This window comes from Engystomops pustulosus, chromosome 6, assembly GCF_040894005.1.
Source record: "Engystomops pustulosus chromosome 6, aEngPut4.maternal, whole genome shotgun sequence".
Lineage (NCBI taxonomy): Eukaryota > Metazoa > Chordata > Amphibia > Anura > Leptodactylidae > Engystomops > Engystomops pustulosus.
This window is the reverse complement of record NC_092416.1, coordinates 189,246,525-189,264,253: the sequence shown is the minus strand read 5'-3', so window position 1 is coordinate 189,264,253 and position 17,729 is coordinate 189,246,525. Positions and strand designations below refer to the sequence as shown.

The 17,729-nt window shown below is 40.3% G+C and overlaps 1 protein-coding gene across 1 annotated transcript in view; it reads left to right on the top strand.

Moving 5' to 3' along the window:
- LOC140066040 (uncharacterized) overlaps positions 1-14,842 on the top strand; it is a 47,242-nt gene extending 32,400 nt beyond the window's left edge. The window contains exons 42-79 of the mRNA XM_072113604.1: positions 1,102-1,313; positions 1,401-1,544; positions 2,115-2,271; positions 3,003-3,030; positions 3,501-3,615; positions 3,969-4,061; positions 4,159-4,222; positions 4,306-4,404; positions 4,578-4,681; positions 4,777-4,915; positions 5,004-5,122; positions 5,202-5,351; positions 5,436-5,606; positions 5,801-6,110; positions 6,208-6,278; positions 6,373-6,460; positions 6,539-6,656; positions 6,747-6,870; positions 6,953-7,089; positions 7,316-7,571; positions 7,666-7,908; positions 8,106-8,282; positions 8,370-8,515; positions 8,611-8,701; positions 8,782-9,171; positions 9,278-9,404; positions 9,965-10,083; positions 10,176-10,372; positions 10,566-10,749; positions 10,858-11,023; positions 11,145-11,578; positions 11,655-11,858; positions 11,945-12,070; positions 12,157-12,327; positions 12,417-12,521; positions 12,698-12,793; positions 12,888-13,019; positions 14,707-14,842. Of these exons, the coding sequence (XP_071969705.1) occupies positions 1,102-1,313; positions 1,401-1,544; positions 2,115-2,271; positions 3,003-3,030; positions 3,501-3,615; positions 3,969-4,061; positions 4,159-4,222; positions 4,306-4,404; positions 4,578-4,681; positions 4,777-4,915; positions 5,004-5,122; positions 5,202-5,351; positions 5,436-5,606; positions 5,801-6,110; positions 6,208-6,278; positions 6,373-6,460; positions 6,539-6,656; positions 6,747-6,870; positions 6,953-7,089; positions 7,316-7,571; positions 7,666-7,908; positions 8,106-8,282; positions 8,370-8,515; positions 8,611-8,701; positions 8,782-9,171; positions 9,278-9,404; positions 9,965-10,083; positions 10,176-10,372; positions 10,566-10,749; positions 10,858-11,023; positions 11,145-11,578; positions 11,655-11,858; positions 11,945-12,070; positions 12,157-12,327; positions 12,417-12,521; positions 12,698-12,793; positions 12,888-13,019; positions 14,707-14,721 (5,822 nt within the window). The 3' untranslated portion in view covers positions 14,722-14,842. The remainder of the gene's footprint in view (positions 1-1,101; positions 1,314-1,400; positions 1,545-2,114; positions 2,272-3,002; positions 3,031-3,500; positions 3,616-3,968; positions 4,062-4,158; positions 4,223-4,305; positions 4,405-4,577; positions 4,682-4,776; positions 4,916-5,003; positions 5,123-5,201; positions 5,352-5,435; positions 5,607-5,800; positions 6,111-6,207; positions 6,279-6,372; positions 6,461-6,538; positions 6,657-6,746; positions 6,871-6,952; positions 7,090-7,315; positions 7,572-7,665; positions 7,909-8,105; positions 8,283-8,369; positions 8,516-8,610; positions 8,702-8,781; positions 9,172-9,277; positions 9,405-9,964; positions 10,084-10,175; positions 10,373-10,565; positions 10,750-10,857; positions 11,024-11,144; positions 11,579-11,654; positions 11,859-11,944; positions 12,071-12,156; positions 12,328-12,416; positions 12,522-12,697; positions 12,794-12,887; positions 13,020-14,706) is intronic.
- The last annotated feature ends 2,887 nt before the right edge of the window (positions 14,843-17,729 follow it).

The following is a 17,729-nucleotide window of genomic DNA, read 5'->3' as shown; positions in this document are numbered from 1 at the left end:
AAAGTGTCGCTTGACACGCACTCACATACACCAGGAATAGGATGGTGAACTCCGGCAGACCTCGGCGCAGCAGCGACACCTAGTGGACATCGGGCACACGACCTTAGTGAATCCTGGCAGAACCCTAATCCTCGTCGGAGAACGCGCCGCTGGATCGCGACAGGACCGGGTAAGTAAATGAGCCCCATTGTCTTTGTTACTGTAGACTTGGGGGCAGATGAATCTTAGTCTGATGCATGTTTTTTGGTTTTAGTGAAGGTTTGGGTGCATTGAGGCATTTGCACCATTTTTGGTGACTTTTTCAAGCAGTGCTGGACTTGCTGTAGCAGTAAACTGGGTTTGCGCCTAATTTGTATTTCTCCTACTTCCAGATACTTGCACATTATTCAACATTGTTTTGTACCTAAAAAGGCGCAATTAATTGAACAAAAACCCTCCAGTCCTGACCAGGCGTAGGAAAGGCAAAAATATTTGCACATAAAAAGTCTCTTTAAAAAATCTTTACAAAGAGCTGAGACTACAAAGACAAATGAGGCGCAAAAATACTCAAATACTAAAGGCACAAAAAGGGAAGGGAAACAAAAAGGATAAAATGGTCCCCAACAGATGGCTCCAATGTGTCTACGACCATAGGGGGTATAGTTCAGCTCTGGACAAGATTTTACATCTTAAATATTTTTCTGATTTTTTTTTCAGCTTAATTTTCTTGTCATTTTGGGATACTTAAGGTGAGTAGACTGCACCGTATCTAATGTTACACATAATAGCCAAAAATGTTGACTTAATGGCACAAACTAAATGTCTATATACTTACATTTAGATTTGGCCTTAATGTAAGGTCAGATGATAGAGAATAAATATCTCTTCCAATCAGATTGGCGCCATCATAGTCTGTAAAGCTGGGCCTAGACGTAAAGATAAGGCCCTGACCCCACAATCCTTCACTCATTAGGATATGGCCTAGAATATTTGCCATATCTTAACTCACTACTAAAGAACCTTTTAGAGACTGAATTGCTTCTGTTTATCTGGTCGCAATGCTCACCGCTAAGTTACAACAACTGCACCAAAACATCGCAAATACTCTTCCTCTTCCCACAGAAACAGCAAACATGGGGGATGGAGAAATGGCCGTTTTCGGCGAGGCCGCTCAGTTCCTCCGGAAAACTGAGAAGGAGCGGATAGAGGCCCAAAATCGCCCATTTGATGCCAAAACATCTTACTTTGTCATCGACCAAAAAGAGATGTACGTAAAAGGTCTCATTCAGAGCCGAGAAGGTGGAAAAGTCACCGTAAAGAAGGGAGATAACACCGTAAGTTATAACTAAATATAAAATAATAGCCACTGATAATACAGCACTTTGTAAATCTTCTACCGTTCCTCCATTTTTCGGTTATAGACTGTAACAGTGAAAGATGATGAAGTTTTCCCCATGAACCCTCCAAAGTACGATAAGATTGAGGACATGGCGATGATGACCCACTTGAATGAACCAGCTGTCTTGTATAACCTCAAAGAGCGTTATGCCGCCTGGATGATCTACGTAAGTGTTAACAATCCCTTTGATATCGAGACAACATTAGTTTTGTTGACTAAAAGAAATGAAGTGGGTTCACCAAATTAGTTAGCACTCCGGCTGGTGGGCCACTTTTAGGAGAGCTGACAGTGTGAGGAAGCATAGCATGCACGACCAGTTGTCTAAGGCAATCATCTATCTGAGGAAGGACGGGGGTCAGGAAGGACGGGGTCTCCTCTTCTAGGAGATGAGGGTACAGTAGAGTGTCCCATTGACATCTCAACCTGTCTATGGTTCCATGAAAGTGTCTTGTTCAACGTAAGCCATACACTGCTGCTGTCAACATACATTGTACAATAGAGCACCCTTATCCCTAATGGGGAGTTCTGCTCGCAGACACATCTGGTGGAGCTTTATCTTCAGCAAGAAAATAGGATCAGGCCTGTCGAAATTCTAAATATTTGACCACTTTTTTGCTGGACTTGGAGAGAAATCATATTCCCCTCCCAACTAAAACCAGACAGAATGCCCCAAAATAGACTAATGTGTTAAAACTGTCAAGGAAGAAGCATAATGATGTAGGGTTCTTTTTTCTAGACATATTCCGGGCTCTTTTGCGTCACAGTCAACCCCTACAAATGGCTGCCTGTGTACAACCCCGAAGTGGTGGCCGGATACAGAGGCAAGAAGCGTCAGGAGGCTCCACCACACATCTTCTCCATCTCTGATAACGCCTATCAGTTCATGTTGACTGGTGAGTATCAAAAGATCTGATATATCTACAGCCTTACCTGAGCTCCAGGCACAAATTAAGACTGCCGTGGGGTCTGGGCTGTATGACAGTTGTGATCCCCTACTAAAATCAAACTTCATGAGGGAGGGGTTTCAGTCATGCAGCTTAAGGACCTTTGGAGGGCTTTTAAGGGTTCTGGAAGGTTTCATTTATTTTCAGATCATACATACACATGCACAAGGATTTCAAGGCGTTCTCTCTCTATCACCTCAACAAGACAATATCAAACTAGATGGGTGGTCAGGATGGCCATGGGTCCCCTAGAAGCCATGGGCCTTTGGCTGCTACCCATTATAAGTTATAATCCACAACTGTTGGGCTCACTTGGACTTACATGTCTTCTGGAATGGCAATGTTATATGTATTAACTATATGTGAAGAGCGTTCACCATTCCAGCCGAACATATGGTACATCCGCGTCTAAAATGGAGTAGACTTATGGATCAGCTAGATCTTTCACAACTCAAGATAGAGATCACAGGGCGAAGAGAATAGTGGGAAAGGATGATGGATATCTACAGTTCATATCGTGGATCGGGCGGAATAGCCGTTTACAAATGATTGTTCAATCAACCTCTGACAAATGTGGATGGGCAGCCCGAGAGGTGAACTGGTTGTTAAGCCGTGTGGAAAGAGAAGTAATTTTACCTTCTTATAAAATATATTTTTTATCTTTCTTTGATTTATCTTAGATCGTGAAAACCAGTCTATCCTGATCACGTGAGTACAATCTTTCTATTCTTAACAACTAGAGTAAGATCCAAAGACTAGATAAGATTGAAGATTTAAATAGAGAAGATCTGTATGCTTGACATGATACAGCCACAACACAACTTCCAGATTATTGGGGGCCTATTAGTCACAAGATCATTGAGTATGTGGGATCATTGAGAGTCATCTTAGAAACCTGCATCCAACTATAATCCTTATTAGCACTCTATCAACTTTGACATCAATTTTGGTTGAGGAGAACCATTCAACAACATTCTCCATCGGAGATGGTGCACCTGGGTGTCGTCAGAAATTGCCAGACCGTATTGGGTAAACTGGGCTGTTTGGTGGTGCAATGGGATTTGTGAAAACACAAAGTAAAAGAAATGACAAGGAAAAAATTATTAGATAATTTGGCGAGGTTTGGGACCAATTTGACAATTGCAGAATATGAAGCTAATCCCATTTGTTCTTCATAGTGGAGAATCTGGTGCCGGGAAGACTGTGAACACGAAACGTGTCATCCAGTACTTTGCAACAATTGCCGCTATTGGTGACAAGAAAAAACAAGAGCCTACACCTGGAAAGATCCAGGTATTTATCCCCTCCGTTCTGGTCCATCGACTAATGAAACATTTGTGTCCCACAAGAGTAGATGGTTATATTCTGACTGGTTTGTGAATCACATTGTTAGTCCATAGAAAACATTATTAATCTGAATACTTATTCAATGATCTTTGGAGTGAACCTCCTGATGTTAACTCTGAAGGCATATGTTTTGTAGACTCTTCATAGAGGCTACCGTTGAAGCCGATTGCTAAAGACTATCACAGTTTGCTAATTTTTCCTTACAAAATTTTCCTGTTAAGTTATGAAAGAAACACACAAGAAGGCGATGCCAGACATTACATGGAGAACTCTAAAACTCTCTTATTATTTTACTCTAGGGAACTCTGGAGGATCAAATCATCCAGGCCAACCCATTGCTAGAAGCCTTCGGTAACGCCAAAACCGTCAGGAATGACAACTCCTCCCGTTTTGTAAGTGTTCGAGAGTGGGAGTATGATCTGTAGTAGGTGACGGTTAAGTAGGTCTGGCCATATTAGTCCAGGTCTAATAATCTCTTCTGGCCTATAGGGTAAATTTATCAGAATCCACTTTGGCACAACAGGCAAGCTGTCCTCTGCTGACATTGAAACATGTAAGTTTTAGTGGTTAGAGATGAATATTTTTATCCTTAACCACAGCTATAGCCTTATGGGTCAAACTCCTTATTTCCCTTAGATCTTCTGGAAAAATCCAGAGTAACATTCCAGCTGTCTGCAGAAAGAAGCTACCACATCTTCTACCAGATCATGTGCAATAAGAAACCAGAGCTGATTGGTGAGTCGATGGACTGAAACAACTTTTGTATTTCAACCTCAAAAATAGAAATGATACGAGGACGATACTGCTCTAAAATGTACCCAATCCACAAATCTATATGGAAATATAGGAATTATGAATCGGTTTCTGGTCTAAATATTGTGACGTCTATGCTTCAATTTCTTCTCCAGATATGCTTCTGATCACAACAAACCCCTACGACTTCCCCTTTGTCAGCCAAGGTGAGATTGTTGTGGCCAGCATTGACGACGCAGAAGAGTTGATGGCCACCGATGTAAGTTTTTCTGACTGTTCATAGAACCCTGCTCATACACATCTATGTAGCATATATGACATATTTCTATAATTATGTTCTCCTTATGATAACAGAGCGCCATTGACATCCTTGGGTTCAATTCAGACGAGAAGGTCGGTATCTACAAAATGACCGGTGCTGTAATGCACTACGGTAACATGAAGTTCAAGCAGAAGCAAAGAGAGGAGCAGGCCGAGCCTGACGGCACAGAAGGTGACCACTTTGTGAATCATTTCATTTTGAATTTGTAAGAATTCTGGTTTTAGGTGTGTGTATAACATTTATTAAACTTGTTTTCCAGTGGCTGACAAGGTTGGCTACCTCATGGGTCTGAACTCAGCCGATTTGCTGAAAGCTTTGTGCTACCCAAGAGTCAAAGTCGGAAATGAATTTGTGACCAAAGGTCAAACTGTCCAGCAGGTAGGTCTCAGAGGTTTCACCACAATGATCACAAATTGAAGATGGTCACACATTTGACATAGTTATTATTTCTGTTCAGGTGAACAACTCAGTGGGTGCCTTGGCCAAATCTGTATATGAGAAGATGTTCTTGTGGATGGTCATCCGTATCAACCAGCAGCTGGACACCAAGCAGCCCAGACAACACTTCATCGGTGTCTTGGACATTGCTGGCTTTGAGATCTTTGATGTAAGTAACACGATATTAAGGGACATATGGTGCTAATGTAAGACTAATGTAACAATTAATTTGGAAATATTTCCTTATAATCAGTTCAACAGCTTGGAACAACTTTGTATCAACTTCACCAACGAGAAGCTGCAGCAGTTCTTCAACCACCACATGTTTGTGCTGGAACAAGAGGAGTACAAGAAGGAAGGAATCGACTGGGAGTTCATTGACTTTGGCATGGACTTGGCCGCCTGCATTGAGCTCATTGAGAAGGTAAACAATGCAAATAGAAAGCTAGATGTGACACTGTTAGCCAAATAATATACATATTCTAGCCATAGATTGTTTATTGCAAGTATATTGCTACAGGATTACTCAAGTTATGTCTATTTTGATAAGTAGTGTAGATAAGAAAGTGTAGATGAACATTGATGTATAATAACTAATTATTATTTACCCTTGATCAGCCCATGGGCATCTTCTCCATCCTGGAAGAGGAGTGCATGTTCCCCAAGGCGACAGACACTTCCTTTAAGAACAAACTGTATGATCAACATCTTGGCAAGTCCAACAACTTCCAGAAACCCAAACCTGGCAAAGGCAAAGCTGAGGCTCACTTCTCCCTGGTCCACTATGCCGGTACTGTGGACTACAACATCAGTGGTTGGCTTGACAAGAACAAGGACCCACTGAATGAGACCGTCATCGGGCTGTACCAGAAGTCTTCAGTGAAACTTCTTGCTTTCCTGTATTCTGCATACGCTGCTGCAGAAGCAGGTAATATTTTATTGCAATCATAATATATCAAATAACACAACTAAATACAACTACCATGCCCATAGAACACAACTGAATAAAAATCTTTGTTATTTAGAGGGTGGCGGAGGAAAGAAAGGTGCTAAGAAGAAGGGTTCCTCCTTCCAGACCGTGTCTGCTCTTTTCAGGGTGAGTATACATACCGCATATTCAATGTGGAGGTTTATATACTCGCATCAATATTTTATATTGGATTGATGGACATATTTTTATACATCTAAAGGAAAATCTGAACAAGCTGATGACCAACTTGAGGAGCACCCACCCTCACTTTGTACGTTGCCTGATCCCCAATGAAACCAAGACCCCAGGTAAGAAGTTTTAGGTTTGGTTAAGAAACAATGCCTCTTGGTTATAGAATGTATCTACAAGTTACTTTGTCTGTATAGGTGCTATGGATCATTACCTGGTCATGCACCAGCTCAGGTGTAATGGTGTACTTGAAGGTATTAGGATTTGCAGGAAAGGATTTCCCAGCAGAATCCTCTATGCTGACTTCAAACAGCGGTAAGGGTTAAAGCTCTTAACTAAAGATAGTTTTATCATGTATAATAGCCTCGAATACATCTTTACAATTAAAATCTTTCTTCAAAACAGCTACAAGGTGCTGAATGCCAGTGCTATCCCAGAGGGTCAGTTCATTGACAGCAAGAAGGCTTCAGAGAAGCTTCTTGGATCCATCGACGTTGACCACACTCAGTACAAGTTTGGCCACACCAAGGTAGATTATTCATTATTTCTGTTTTACATCCTAGAAAGTTTAATGTCAACTTATAGTGAAACTGAGATTTTTCTGTCTGCAGGTCTTCTTCAAGGCTGGTTTGTTGGGTACCCTTGAGGAGATGCGAGATGATAAGTTGGCACAGCTGATCACTCGTACTCAGGCCATGTGCAGAGGCTACCTCATGAGAGTTGAGTTTGGGAAGATGATGGAGAGGAGGTAACTTGATGTTTGGACATAGGGGGGAATTTAACCTTCATTTTATCCCAACTTCTGTTGTAAAATGTAAGAATTCTGGCCAACAACTCATCGTACACCTTTGTATTAAATAGGCACAATCTTCTCAGTTTCTGGGGGGGTTGAGACTGGTGTTAATTTTGATAAATCTCCCCCATTGTGAGAATTTTATGGCCCATATTTTTGACATAAATGTATTTGTTTCTAGAGAATCTGTCTTCTGCATTCAATACAACATCCGTGCTTTCATGAATGTCAAGACATGGCCATGGATGAAACTTTACTTCAAGATCAAGCCTCTTCTGAAGAGTGCGGAGTCTGAGAAAGAGATGCAAAATATGAAAGAAGAGTTTGAGAAGACAAAGGAGGCTCTGGCAAAGTCAGAAGCAAAGAGAAAAGAGCTAGAAGAAAAGATGGTCTCCATCCTCCAGGAGAAAAATGATCTTCAACTCGCAGTTGCATCTGTAAGTAGTTGAATTTAGCACATTCCATCGTATGACTGTAGGTCAAATCTTTATATTAGAAACAAAATTAACCTGTTTTCTACCATTTCTGCAGGAATCTGAGGGTCTGGCAGATGCAGAGGAAAGATGTGAGGGTCTCATCAAAGCCAAGATTCAGATGGAGGCCAAAATTAAAGAAATCAATGAGAGGCTAGAGGATGAAGAAGAATCAAACGCAGAACTGACTGCCAAGAAGAGGAAACTGGAGGATGAGTGCTCTGAGCTGAAGAAAGACATTGATGATCTTGAGCTGACATTGGCCAAAGTAGAGAAGGAGAAACATGCCACCGAGAATAAGGTATTCTATGATACATTCAACACATTTGAACATTGTCATGTGATCTGGAATTTTATGGTTATCTGAGTTTAACAATAAAAATTCATATGGCAAAGAGTTGTCCAAAAACAACCTTGCTATAATGGCACACTCAGTCATAAGATGGCTTGATCCTACAAGAATACTGCTTTACAGTTTCTAATGCTCCCAAAATACAGGTGAAAAATCTTACAGAAGAGATGGCCGTACTTGACGAGAGCATTGCTAAGCTAACCAAGGAGAAGAAAGCTCTCCAGGAAGCCCATCAACAGACCTTGGATGATCTGCAAGCTGAAGAAGACAAAGTCAATACCCTGACAAAAGCCAAAACCAAGTTAGAACAGCAAGTGGATGATGTGAGTAGTGTGAACACAAGTTACATAAAAAATTCTGGACAGAAATGTTTTACTGGGGATCAATTATATGTGCACGTTGTGTTGTAGCTTGAAGGATCATTGGAGCAAGAGAAGAAGCTGCGCATGGACATGGAGAGGGCCAAGAGGAAGTTAGAGGGTGACCTGAAGTTGGCTCAAGAGTCTACAATGGACTTGGAAAACGATAAACAGCAACTGGATGAAAAAGTTAAAAAGTGAGGCACATACACAAAATGCTGGTCCTGAATGTGTCCTGGATTAGAATTCATTTATATTAAAGTGTATTTTATTTTTACTTTACTTAAAACAGGAAGGACTTTGAAATCAGCCAGCTCCAGAGTAAGATTGAAGATGAGCAGGCCCTGGCAGCTCAGCTACAAAAGAAGATTAAGGAGCTCCAGGTACATTTTCATTAACATCAGCCGTACATACATGTATATATATAGGTGTCGTCATACTAAATTTTATTTTCAAACAATAGGCTCGTATTGAGGAACTGGAAGAAGAAATTGAGGCAGAACGTGCCGCCCGTGCCAAGGCTGAGAAGCAGCGTTCTGATCTTTCTAGAGAGCTCGAGGAGATCAGCGAGCGTCTGGAGGAAGCTGGTGGTGCAACCTCCGCTCAGATTGAGATGAACAAGAAGCGCGAAGCTGAATTCCAGAAGATGCGTCGCGACCTAGAAGAAGCCACCTTACAACACGAAGCCACTGCTGCCGCTCTCCGTAAGAAGCATGCTGATAGCATGGCCGAGTTTGGAGAACAGATTGATAATCTTCAGCGCGTTAAACAGAAACTGGAGAAAGAGAAGAGCGAGCTCAAGATGGAGATCGATGACCTGGCCAGCAACATGGACTCGGTCTCCAAATCCAAGGTATCCACACTTTCGTGGGATAATAAAGCGTGACCCTAGTATACTTGCTCTTGGAATTCAAAACCCTAAATGGTTTATCTGGATTATCTCTTTTCTTTTAAAACAGGCAAACTTTGAGAAAATGTGCAGAACCCTTGAGGACCAATTTAGTGAGATTAGAACTAAAGAAGAGGAGCACCTTAGAGTAATCAACGATCTCAATGCACAGAAAGCTCGTCTTCAAACAGAAAATGGTAATAATCTATCGAAACCAAATTTGTTTTCTACTGTGACATAGAGATTTGTGCTTACTTATATTTTCTCTTGGATCAACATTTACTGAGTTACGTGATGTTAGGCCAGCGCTGGCTGAAGCCCTTATCTACTTTAGCATTTTTCAATACCTTGAAATAGGTTACATTTTATTATATTTTAATTAAGAAAACTGTATGAGGGCTTGTTTTTTGAGGGACAATCTGCACTTGTAGTGGCAACATTTAATGCACTAGGAATATTAAACAGCTTCCTAAAGTGGAATTTTACGACCTTTCTCAGTTGACTAATATTGCTTTATTCTAACACCTCACAACTTTTCAGTAGCCTTTTTTTTAAATAACCTTTTAAGTAGCTTTTCTCAACATTTTTAAATACCAGTGGCTTAGAAATTGGGCATTAACTTAACCCAATGTGTTCATGATTTTGGTTGTACTATAAGAAATTGTACCTCTCAAATTTTTTGTTAACGTAAGGGTGGACACATTTGTATTTAACACCACATGTACTGGTTTTGTAACTGTGAATTTACCCACAAAAGGTGAATTTGGCCGTCAGCTTGAGGAAAAAGAATCATTAATTTCTCAGCTCTCAAGAGGGAAACAAGCTTTCACACAGCAAATTGAGGAACTGAAGAGGCAGCTTGAAGAGGAAACAAAGGTGAGTTGAACTCTAAAAATGTACTTTTTGGGAGCAAAATTATTTCATATAATAAAATAAGAATTTATGCCTCTTATGTATTCCCATAATAGGCCAAAAATGCCCTGGCCCATGGTCTACAATCTGCCCGCCATGACTGTGACCTTCTCCGGGAGCAATATGAAGAGGAACAGGAAGCCAAAGGAGAACTTCAACGAGCCCTCTCGAAGGCCAATGGCGAGGTTGCACAATGGAGAACCAAATACGAGACAGATGCCATCCAGCGCACAGAAGAACTTGAAGAGGCCAAGTAAGTCACACCGTCAATATACAGATCACCAAGTAAAAAAAGTTGATTTATACTTGCTAAGAAAACATTATTTTGGCTGCATTGAGACATCTGTTGGATGGCAGATACTTGGTGACTTAGCAGTGCAAATATTCTCATTTAAAAGAAAGTTATTTATTTGTGTACTTAATCATGAACATTTTGTGAAATTCAGGAAGAAGCTTGCTCAGCGTCTTCAGGAAGCTGAGGAACAGATTGAGGCTGTCAACTCCAAATGTGCTTCTCTGGAGAAGACTAAACAAAGGCTTCAAAATGAAGTTGAGGACCTGATGGTGGATGTAGAACGTTCAAATTCAGCATGTGCTGCCCTTGATAAGAAGCAGAAGAACTTTGATAAGGTTTGAGCTCAATCCTGTTGTTAAGTGGAATGTAGACACTCAATTTCACACTATGTAGGTCTATGCTTTTTGTCCAATTCATATAAAATGTATATTTTCAATGTTCAGGTGCTGGCTGAATGGAAGCAGAAATTTGAAGAATCTCAGGCTGAATTAGAGGCTTCCCAGAAAGAGTCCAGGTCACTTAGCACTGAGGTCTTCAAGTTGAAGAACTCATATGAAGAAGCATTGGACCAACTTGAGACTCTGAAGAGAGAGAACAAGAACCTTCAACGTAAGTAGTGCAGCTAAGTATAGAGAAGTCTCATCTAAAAGTGTTTAAAGCCATCGAGTACAGTTCACGGTGTTGTTGTCTTAAATACTCATTGGAAATTTTTATTTCTATTATAAATCAGAGGAGATCTCAGACCTGACAGAACAAATTGCAGAGTCAGGAAAAACAATTCACGAACTGGAAAAAGCCAAGAAGACAGTAGAGCAAGAAAAGTCTGAGCTGCAGTCTTCCTTGGAAGAAGCTGAGGCATCACTGGAGCATGAAGAAGCTAAGATTCTGCGGATACAGCTTGAGCTGACACAAGTCAAATCCGAAATTGATAGAAAGATTGCCGAGAAAGATGAAGAGATTGAGCAAATCAAGAGAAACAGCCAGAGAGCCCTGGAATCCATGCAGAGCACTTTGGATGCAGAGATCAGGAGCAGGAATGATGCTCTAAGACTGAAGAAGAAGATGGAGGGAGATCTCAACGAGATGGAGATCCAGTTGAGCCATGCCAACCGCCAGGCTGCAGAGGCCCAGAAACAACTCAGGAACGTACAGGGACAACTAAAGGTAGGTAATATTAAAATTGTTGCAATTGGAATTTGAGTGACTAGTTTGGTAACTTACGGAATCATGAACTACTTAGGATGCCCAACTGCATCTTGATGATGCCCTCAGAGGAAATGAAGACCTGAAGGAACAACTTGCAATTTCTGAAAGAAGGAACAACCTCATGACTGTAGAAATCGAGGAAATAAGGTCTGCCCTGGAACAGACAGAACGTGCACGCAAGGTGGCAGAACAGGAGCTTCTTGATGTCACCGAGCGCGTCCAGTTGCTTCACTCCCAGGTGAGAAAGGCTTTATGATATCTCAGAAATCTTAATCCCTAATTCTAAAGAATAAGATTTTAATGAATTGCCTTAAATTTTACCAGAACACCAGCCTTATAAACACTAAGAAGAAGCTGGAAACTGATGTCTCTCAACTGCAAACTGAAGTGGAGGAGGCCATCCAAGAATCAAGAAATGCAGAAGACAAGGCTAAGAAGGCCATCACAGATGTAAGCATCTGCTCTCAATTGAACAATGCCATTGAGACAAATATCATGCGCATTAAGTGGTGTATTTTGACTACATATTTTGTCAGGCGGCCATGATGGCTGAAGAACTGAAGAAGGAGCAGGACACCAGTGCTCATCTTGAAAGGATGAAGAAGAACCTTGAGCAGTCAGTGAAGGACCTTCAGAATCGCCTTGACGAGGCTGAGCAGCTGGCAATGAAAGGTGGCAAAAAACAACTGCAGAAACTAGAGGCCAGGGTAAGTCCAAGTTGTGTGATATACTCAAGATACATAAACTAAAAGACCAAAGTACAGAACTGTCAGGTGATACTTGCGCTGTATTACAGGTGCGTGAACTTGAAAATGAGCTTGATGCAGAACAGAGGAGGGGCTCTGATGCCATCAAGGGAGTGCGGAAATTTGAGAGAAGAGTCAAGGAACTGACCTACCAGGTTTGTAAATCTTGATTTTTGCCACTGCATTTCCAGAGGATCCTGGGCCTCACAAATGATGTTTAAAATAATATCTAAAACAAATGAACATTTAAAGAATTTAATTGTAAGAAAATTAGATATTCAGGATGAGATTCTCCAAAGGAATTTGTACAATTTTGCCATTTCTTTCACAGTCTGAAGAGGACAAGAAGAATGTGTTCAGGCTTCAGGATTTAGTTGACAAACTACAAATCAAAGTCAAGGCTTACAAGAGACAAGCAGAGGATATTGTAAGTCGATCACCTATCCTACACAATACACCATCCAAAAAAACTACAACTGTAACGTTATCTAACAAAAACAAATCTGTGTCTTGTACCTTAGGAGGAACAAGCCAACGTCCATCTTTCCAGATTCAGGAAGACTCAACACGAGCTGGAGGAGGCTGAGGAACGCGCTGACATTGCCGAATCTCAGGTCAACAAACTAAGAGCCAAGAGCCGTGACATCGGCAAGGTGAGGTTTCCCAACTTTTGAAAAAATCTAATTTTTTTTTCTTTATGATTAGAAATGGATTTATATTTTAAATAAAAAAGAAACTGTTCTAGAAAACCCAAATTTATTGAAAAGTATCAAATGTATTTTTAATAATAATAATAATTACAATCACAGAAATAAAGGTATTGGGGCTCAGAGAACCTGCTGAACATTCGGAATTGTGGACTAGGAGCCTCTACTTAGACCATCCTGTCCTTTCCAGACCCATCTGTTTTCTCCAAATTACTCTGCACCATCCAGTCCCCTGTGTCCTCCATCCAAACTCCTCTGTCCTTCTCCTCCACCAGACCCCTGTTCTCCTCCACCAGACCCCCCTGTCCTCCTCCAGACTACTTTGCCTTCCTCCCTCCAGACTCCTCAGTCCCTCCAGACAACCTTCTGCCTACACTCCTTCTAGACACCTCTGTCCTTTTCTAGAGGCCTGTCTCCTCCCAAATGTTTCCCCTAGACCAGTGATGGCCAACCTTTTAGTGGCCGAGTGCCAAAAAACGGCCCAAAAGCCCCCTTATTTATCGTGAGGTGCCAACCAAAAATTAAAGCAGTAACTTATTGCTCCCTGTTCTTCAACAACTTTCAATTATTTTGGCCTCCTGAGGACAGCAACACTGTAGAAAGATGGAAAATTTTCATTATTTTAGCTTCTTTCCAGTGTCCCTCTGTACACAGAGAATGGTGGGGCCAGCAGGAGGTCCTCCAAAAATAATTCGGCCCTGTCTATACATTCTCCCTCTTCCTACAGTCCCAAGTAGCAAAGTAAGTATAAAAATATGACTGAAAGCAGCAACTTTTATGTTGTTTGGAACTGCAGGAAGATTCTTTGAGTCTTGTCTGGTGTGCTGGGGCCATGGCCCGGGTGCCCACAGAAAGGGCTCTGAGTGCCGCCTCTGGCACCCGTGCCATAGGTTCGCCACCACTGCCCTAGACTATCTTTCCTTTGCACACCCATCTGCCTCATCAAAATCTCCCATTGGATAGCTCTGGCCCCCTACAAACTTTCTCGACCTCTCTACACAAATCTAGCATAGACTCATTTACTTTGACAACAAAATATTGGAGCATGTATAAACCCCTCTTGACTTTCTGTCCCTTGACACAAAGGGCAATCACATAGCACTGCCAAAAAATGACCACCTCTGGTCAAAAAGATTATTAAAAAATAGTTTGACTAGCACAAATAAGATTTTCAGATTTTTTTTTCTCTAAAAGTTTTTTGTGATGTGTGGTGTGTGTATCTGAGGAGTACCACCATTGCAGGACACAATGCGATCTATCATCTTCCTTTTTCTGACACCTTACGTCTCTGTGATTGCTGTGGTTTCAAAATGACTGGGGGGGGGGGCACTTTGCTCCTTTGACTCCCTCTTCCCCTCTGTATAGAGCTTTTACGTGGGGAGCTTCTGTCTGCTTGTTAGCAAGACAGAATTCAGGGAATAATGCAGATATGCAGGAATCTTTTTGGAGGAAGAAAGATGATACGAGCAAAAGAAGGTGAAGATAGAAGATAGAATCCCTGAAATGACATTGTATCTCACACAGTTTCCTGTAGTCTAATCATTTATATAAGTGTGTAGAAATGTTAGTGACTACCTCAGTGCTTTATGAAGAGTATGTGCAGGAATTAATGTCTTTTTTCCTGTAATTTCAGAAAGCAGAAGAGTAAAGAAGATGACGGCTGTTATTTACAGAAGACGTTCATATAATATGGACTCGGCTGTAACGCTCTTGTGTATTTATCTGTATGTTTAGCTCTAGGTGCAAATAAAATCTGAAAACAAATAGAAGTTCTCTTTCTAATTCTTGGTTTATTTAAGCCAAATCTGTGGCCCCGGAGGCATCTGTATTCTACATGTATTATAGGCAGGGGGTAAGAGTTTGCCAGGAGCTGGTTGGAGATTCGTGGACACTTACTCAGGGGTGGGGCCTGGCACTTCCTGTTTTGGATACATTGTATCGGGAAGTGTTAGATGCCTATTTTTAATTATTATCCAACAAATGGCTATTGAACATGTTCATCACATAAAAACGTAAGAAAAAGGGCAATCAAGAAAAATGTACATGTGTATGTGGACCCTTAGTACAAAAAAAAACAAAAACAGGCCACTAAAATGTCACATCATAGGAACCTGAGTTAGTAGCAGATAATATGAGGTACTAAACAAGTAAGAGCCCCACAACAAATAATACAAGATACAGCATATAAAAAGAAAACAATATACTAATATAATATACTGATTCTTTCTTGGATAGGCATAAAAATGCTTAAAAACACATCTATCTGTATTTATCATCTGATAAGTTGCTAGAACCCCTGTCCCAGCCTCCTGTCTCGCACTGTACATGATATATTTTGGTATTTTTTAGGCCATTTTTTGGGGGAGTTCTACTGCCCCCCACTGGATAATCCTACACTCTAAATCTACGCCCCACCCAATGACACCATGATCCAACTTTCCAGCCTGGTTATTGCCCTCTCCCTGTGACATGTCCTCGAGTCAAAGATAGAAACAGAATTTGATTTGATGCTTAATATCTTATTACATGAAGCAGATGAAGAGGTTGTTGAGGAGAAGGATTTGACGACCTCAATCAACGAAAAGCTGATATCAGATATGGCTGCGGCTGAGGACATGGAAGAAGAACGGGCCGGACACCGGGAAGTGACGTCCGGACCTCGGCTCTAGATCACTTCAGTGGATGCCTCAATCCTGGACAACTACTTTAATTAGAAAACTATTATTATTCCTTCTGGAATAGAACTGGATTGGTCTTAGTCTCTCACATGTAATGAGGCTTCCTGAAGGTCATGCTTGATGTCAAGGGAGCTGCCTTACATTGCTAGAAGAGGCTTGGCTTTCCTTATCCCATCCTAGAAAACTTAGTTGAATATTTTCCCATAGTTTACAATAATTATAGAAACCACAATTCAAATGTGAAGAGAGGTGAAAAAAGAAAGAGAGATAGAGATAGAACGAAAGAAAGGTAAATAGATATATGATGGATTGCTATGAGATACATGGACAAATGGAGGGACGGATATAGATAGATAAGTAAGAGGAGGATGTCCAGGCAGTAGGAGTATATGAAACCCCTAACAAGGATGATCGTGGGTCAGTAGTAAATCCACGAGGTCAAAGGTCAAAGTAGAGCAGGTGACACTTTATCCCTCACTAATGGAGCGACACAGAAATCTGCACATGGAATAAGGTTTCGCTGGATATACTGCATTTTATTTTGGAATTAGATCTGTATTTCCTGGATTTAGATTGGTAGATCATAGATAGAAATAATTGATAACAACTAAGCCCAAGAGTTTCTATAGTAAATAATATAAGAAAAAATGGCAGCACCTCAACAATAGTGAAACTAAATCAACCGTTCTGCACAATGGAAATAAAGTCCCCTACTTAATTACACTGGACTTACATACGACCCCTAGTTACAAACGGACCTCTGGATATTTTACTGTACTTTAGTCCTAGGCTACAATGATCAGCTGTAACAGTTATCACAGGCGTCTGTAATGAAGCTTTAGTGTTAATATTGATTCTTATGACGACCCAACATTTTTAAAATCCAATTGTCACAGAGACCAAAAAAGTTCTGGCTGGGATTACAATGATAAAATATACAGGTCCGACTTACATACAAATTCAACTTAAGAACAAACCTACAGACCCTATCTTGTATGTAACCCGGGGACTAGCTGTATTTGCATTGCTCCCATTTTTGTCTTATATATTATATATATGGATGATAGATAGATGTGAGATAATTAGATAATAAATAGATATCAGATGAATTGATGGATATGAGATAGATGTAGACAGATAGCAGGGCGAGATAGATACGAGATAGATAGATATGAGATACATAGATAGATAGGAGATAGATATAGATGATAGATAGATAGATAGATAGATAGATAGATAGATAGGAGATAGATAGGAGATAGATAGATAGATAGGAGATAGATAGATAGATAGATAGATAGATAGGAGATAGATAGGAGATAGATAGATAGATAGGAGATAGATAGATAGATAGATAGGAGATAGATAGATAGATAGGAGATAGATAGATAGATAGGAGATAGATAGATAGATAGATAGATAGATAGATAGATAGATATGAGATAGATAGGAGAGAGATAGATACGAGATAGATAGATATGAGATACATAGATAGATAGGAGATAGATAGGAGATAGATAGATAGATAGGAGATAGATAGATATATAGATAGATAGATAGATAGATAGGAGATGGATAGATAGATAGATAGATAGGAGATGGATAGGAGATAGATAGATATATAGATAGATAGATAGATATATAGATAGATAGATAGATAGGAGATAGATAGATAGATAGATAGGAGATAGATGGATAGATAGATATGAGATAGATAGATATTAGATAGATAAATAGATAGATAGATAGATAGATAGATATAAGATAGATAGATAGATAGATAGGAGATAGATAGGAGATAGATAGATAGGAGATAGATAGGAGATAGATAGATAGATAGATAGATAGGAGATAGATAGATAGGAGATAGATGGATAAATAGATAGATAGATATAAGATAGATGATATTTAGATAAATAGATAAATATAAGATAGATAGATAGATAGATAGATAGATAGATATGAGATAGATAGGAGA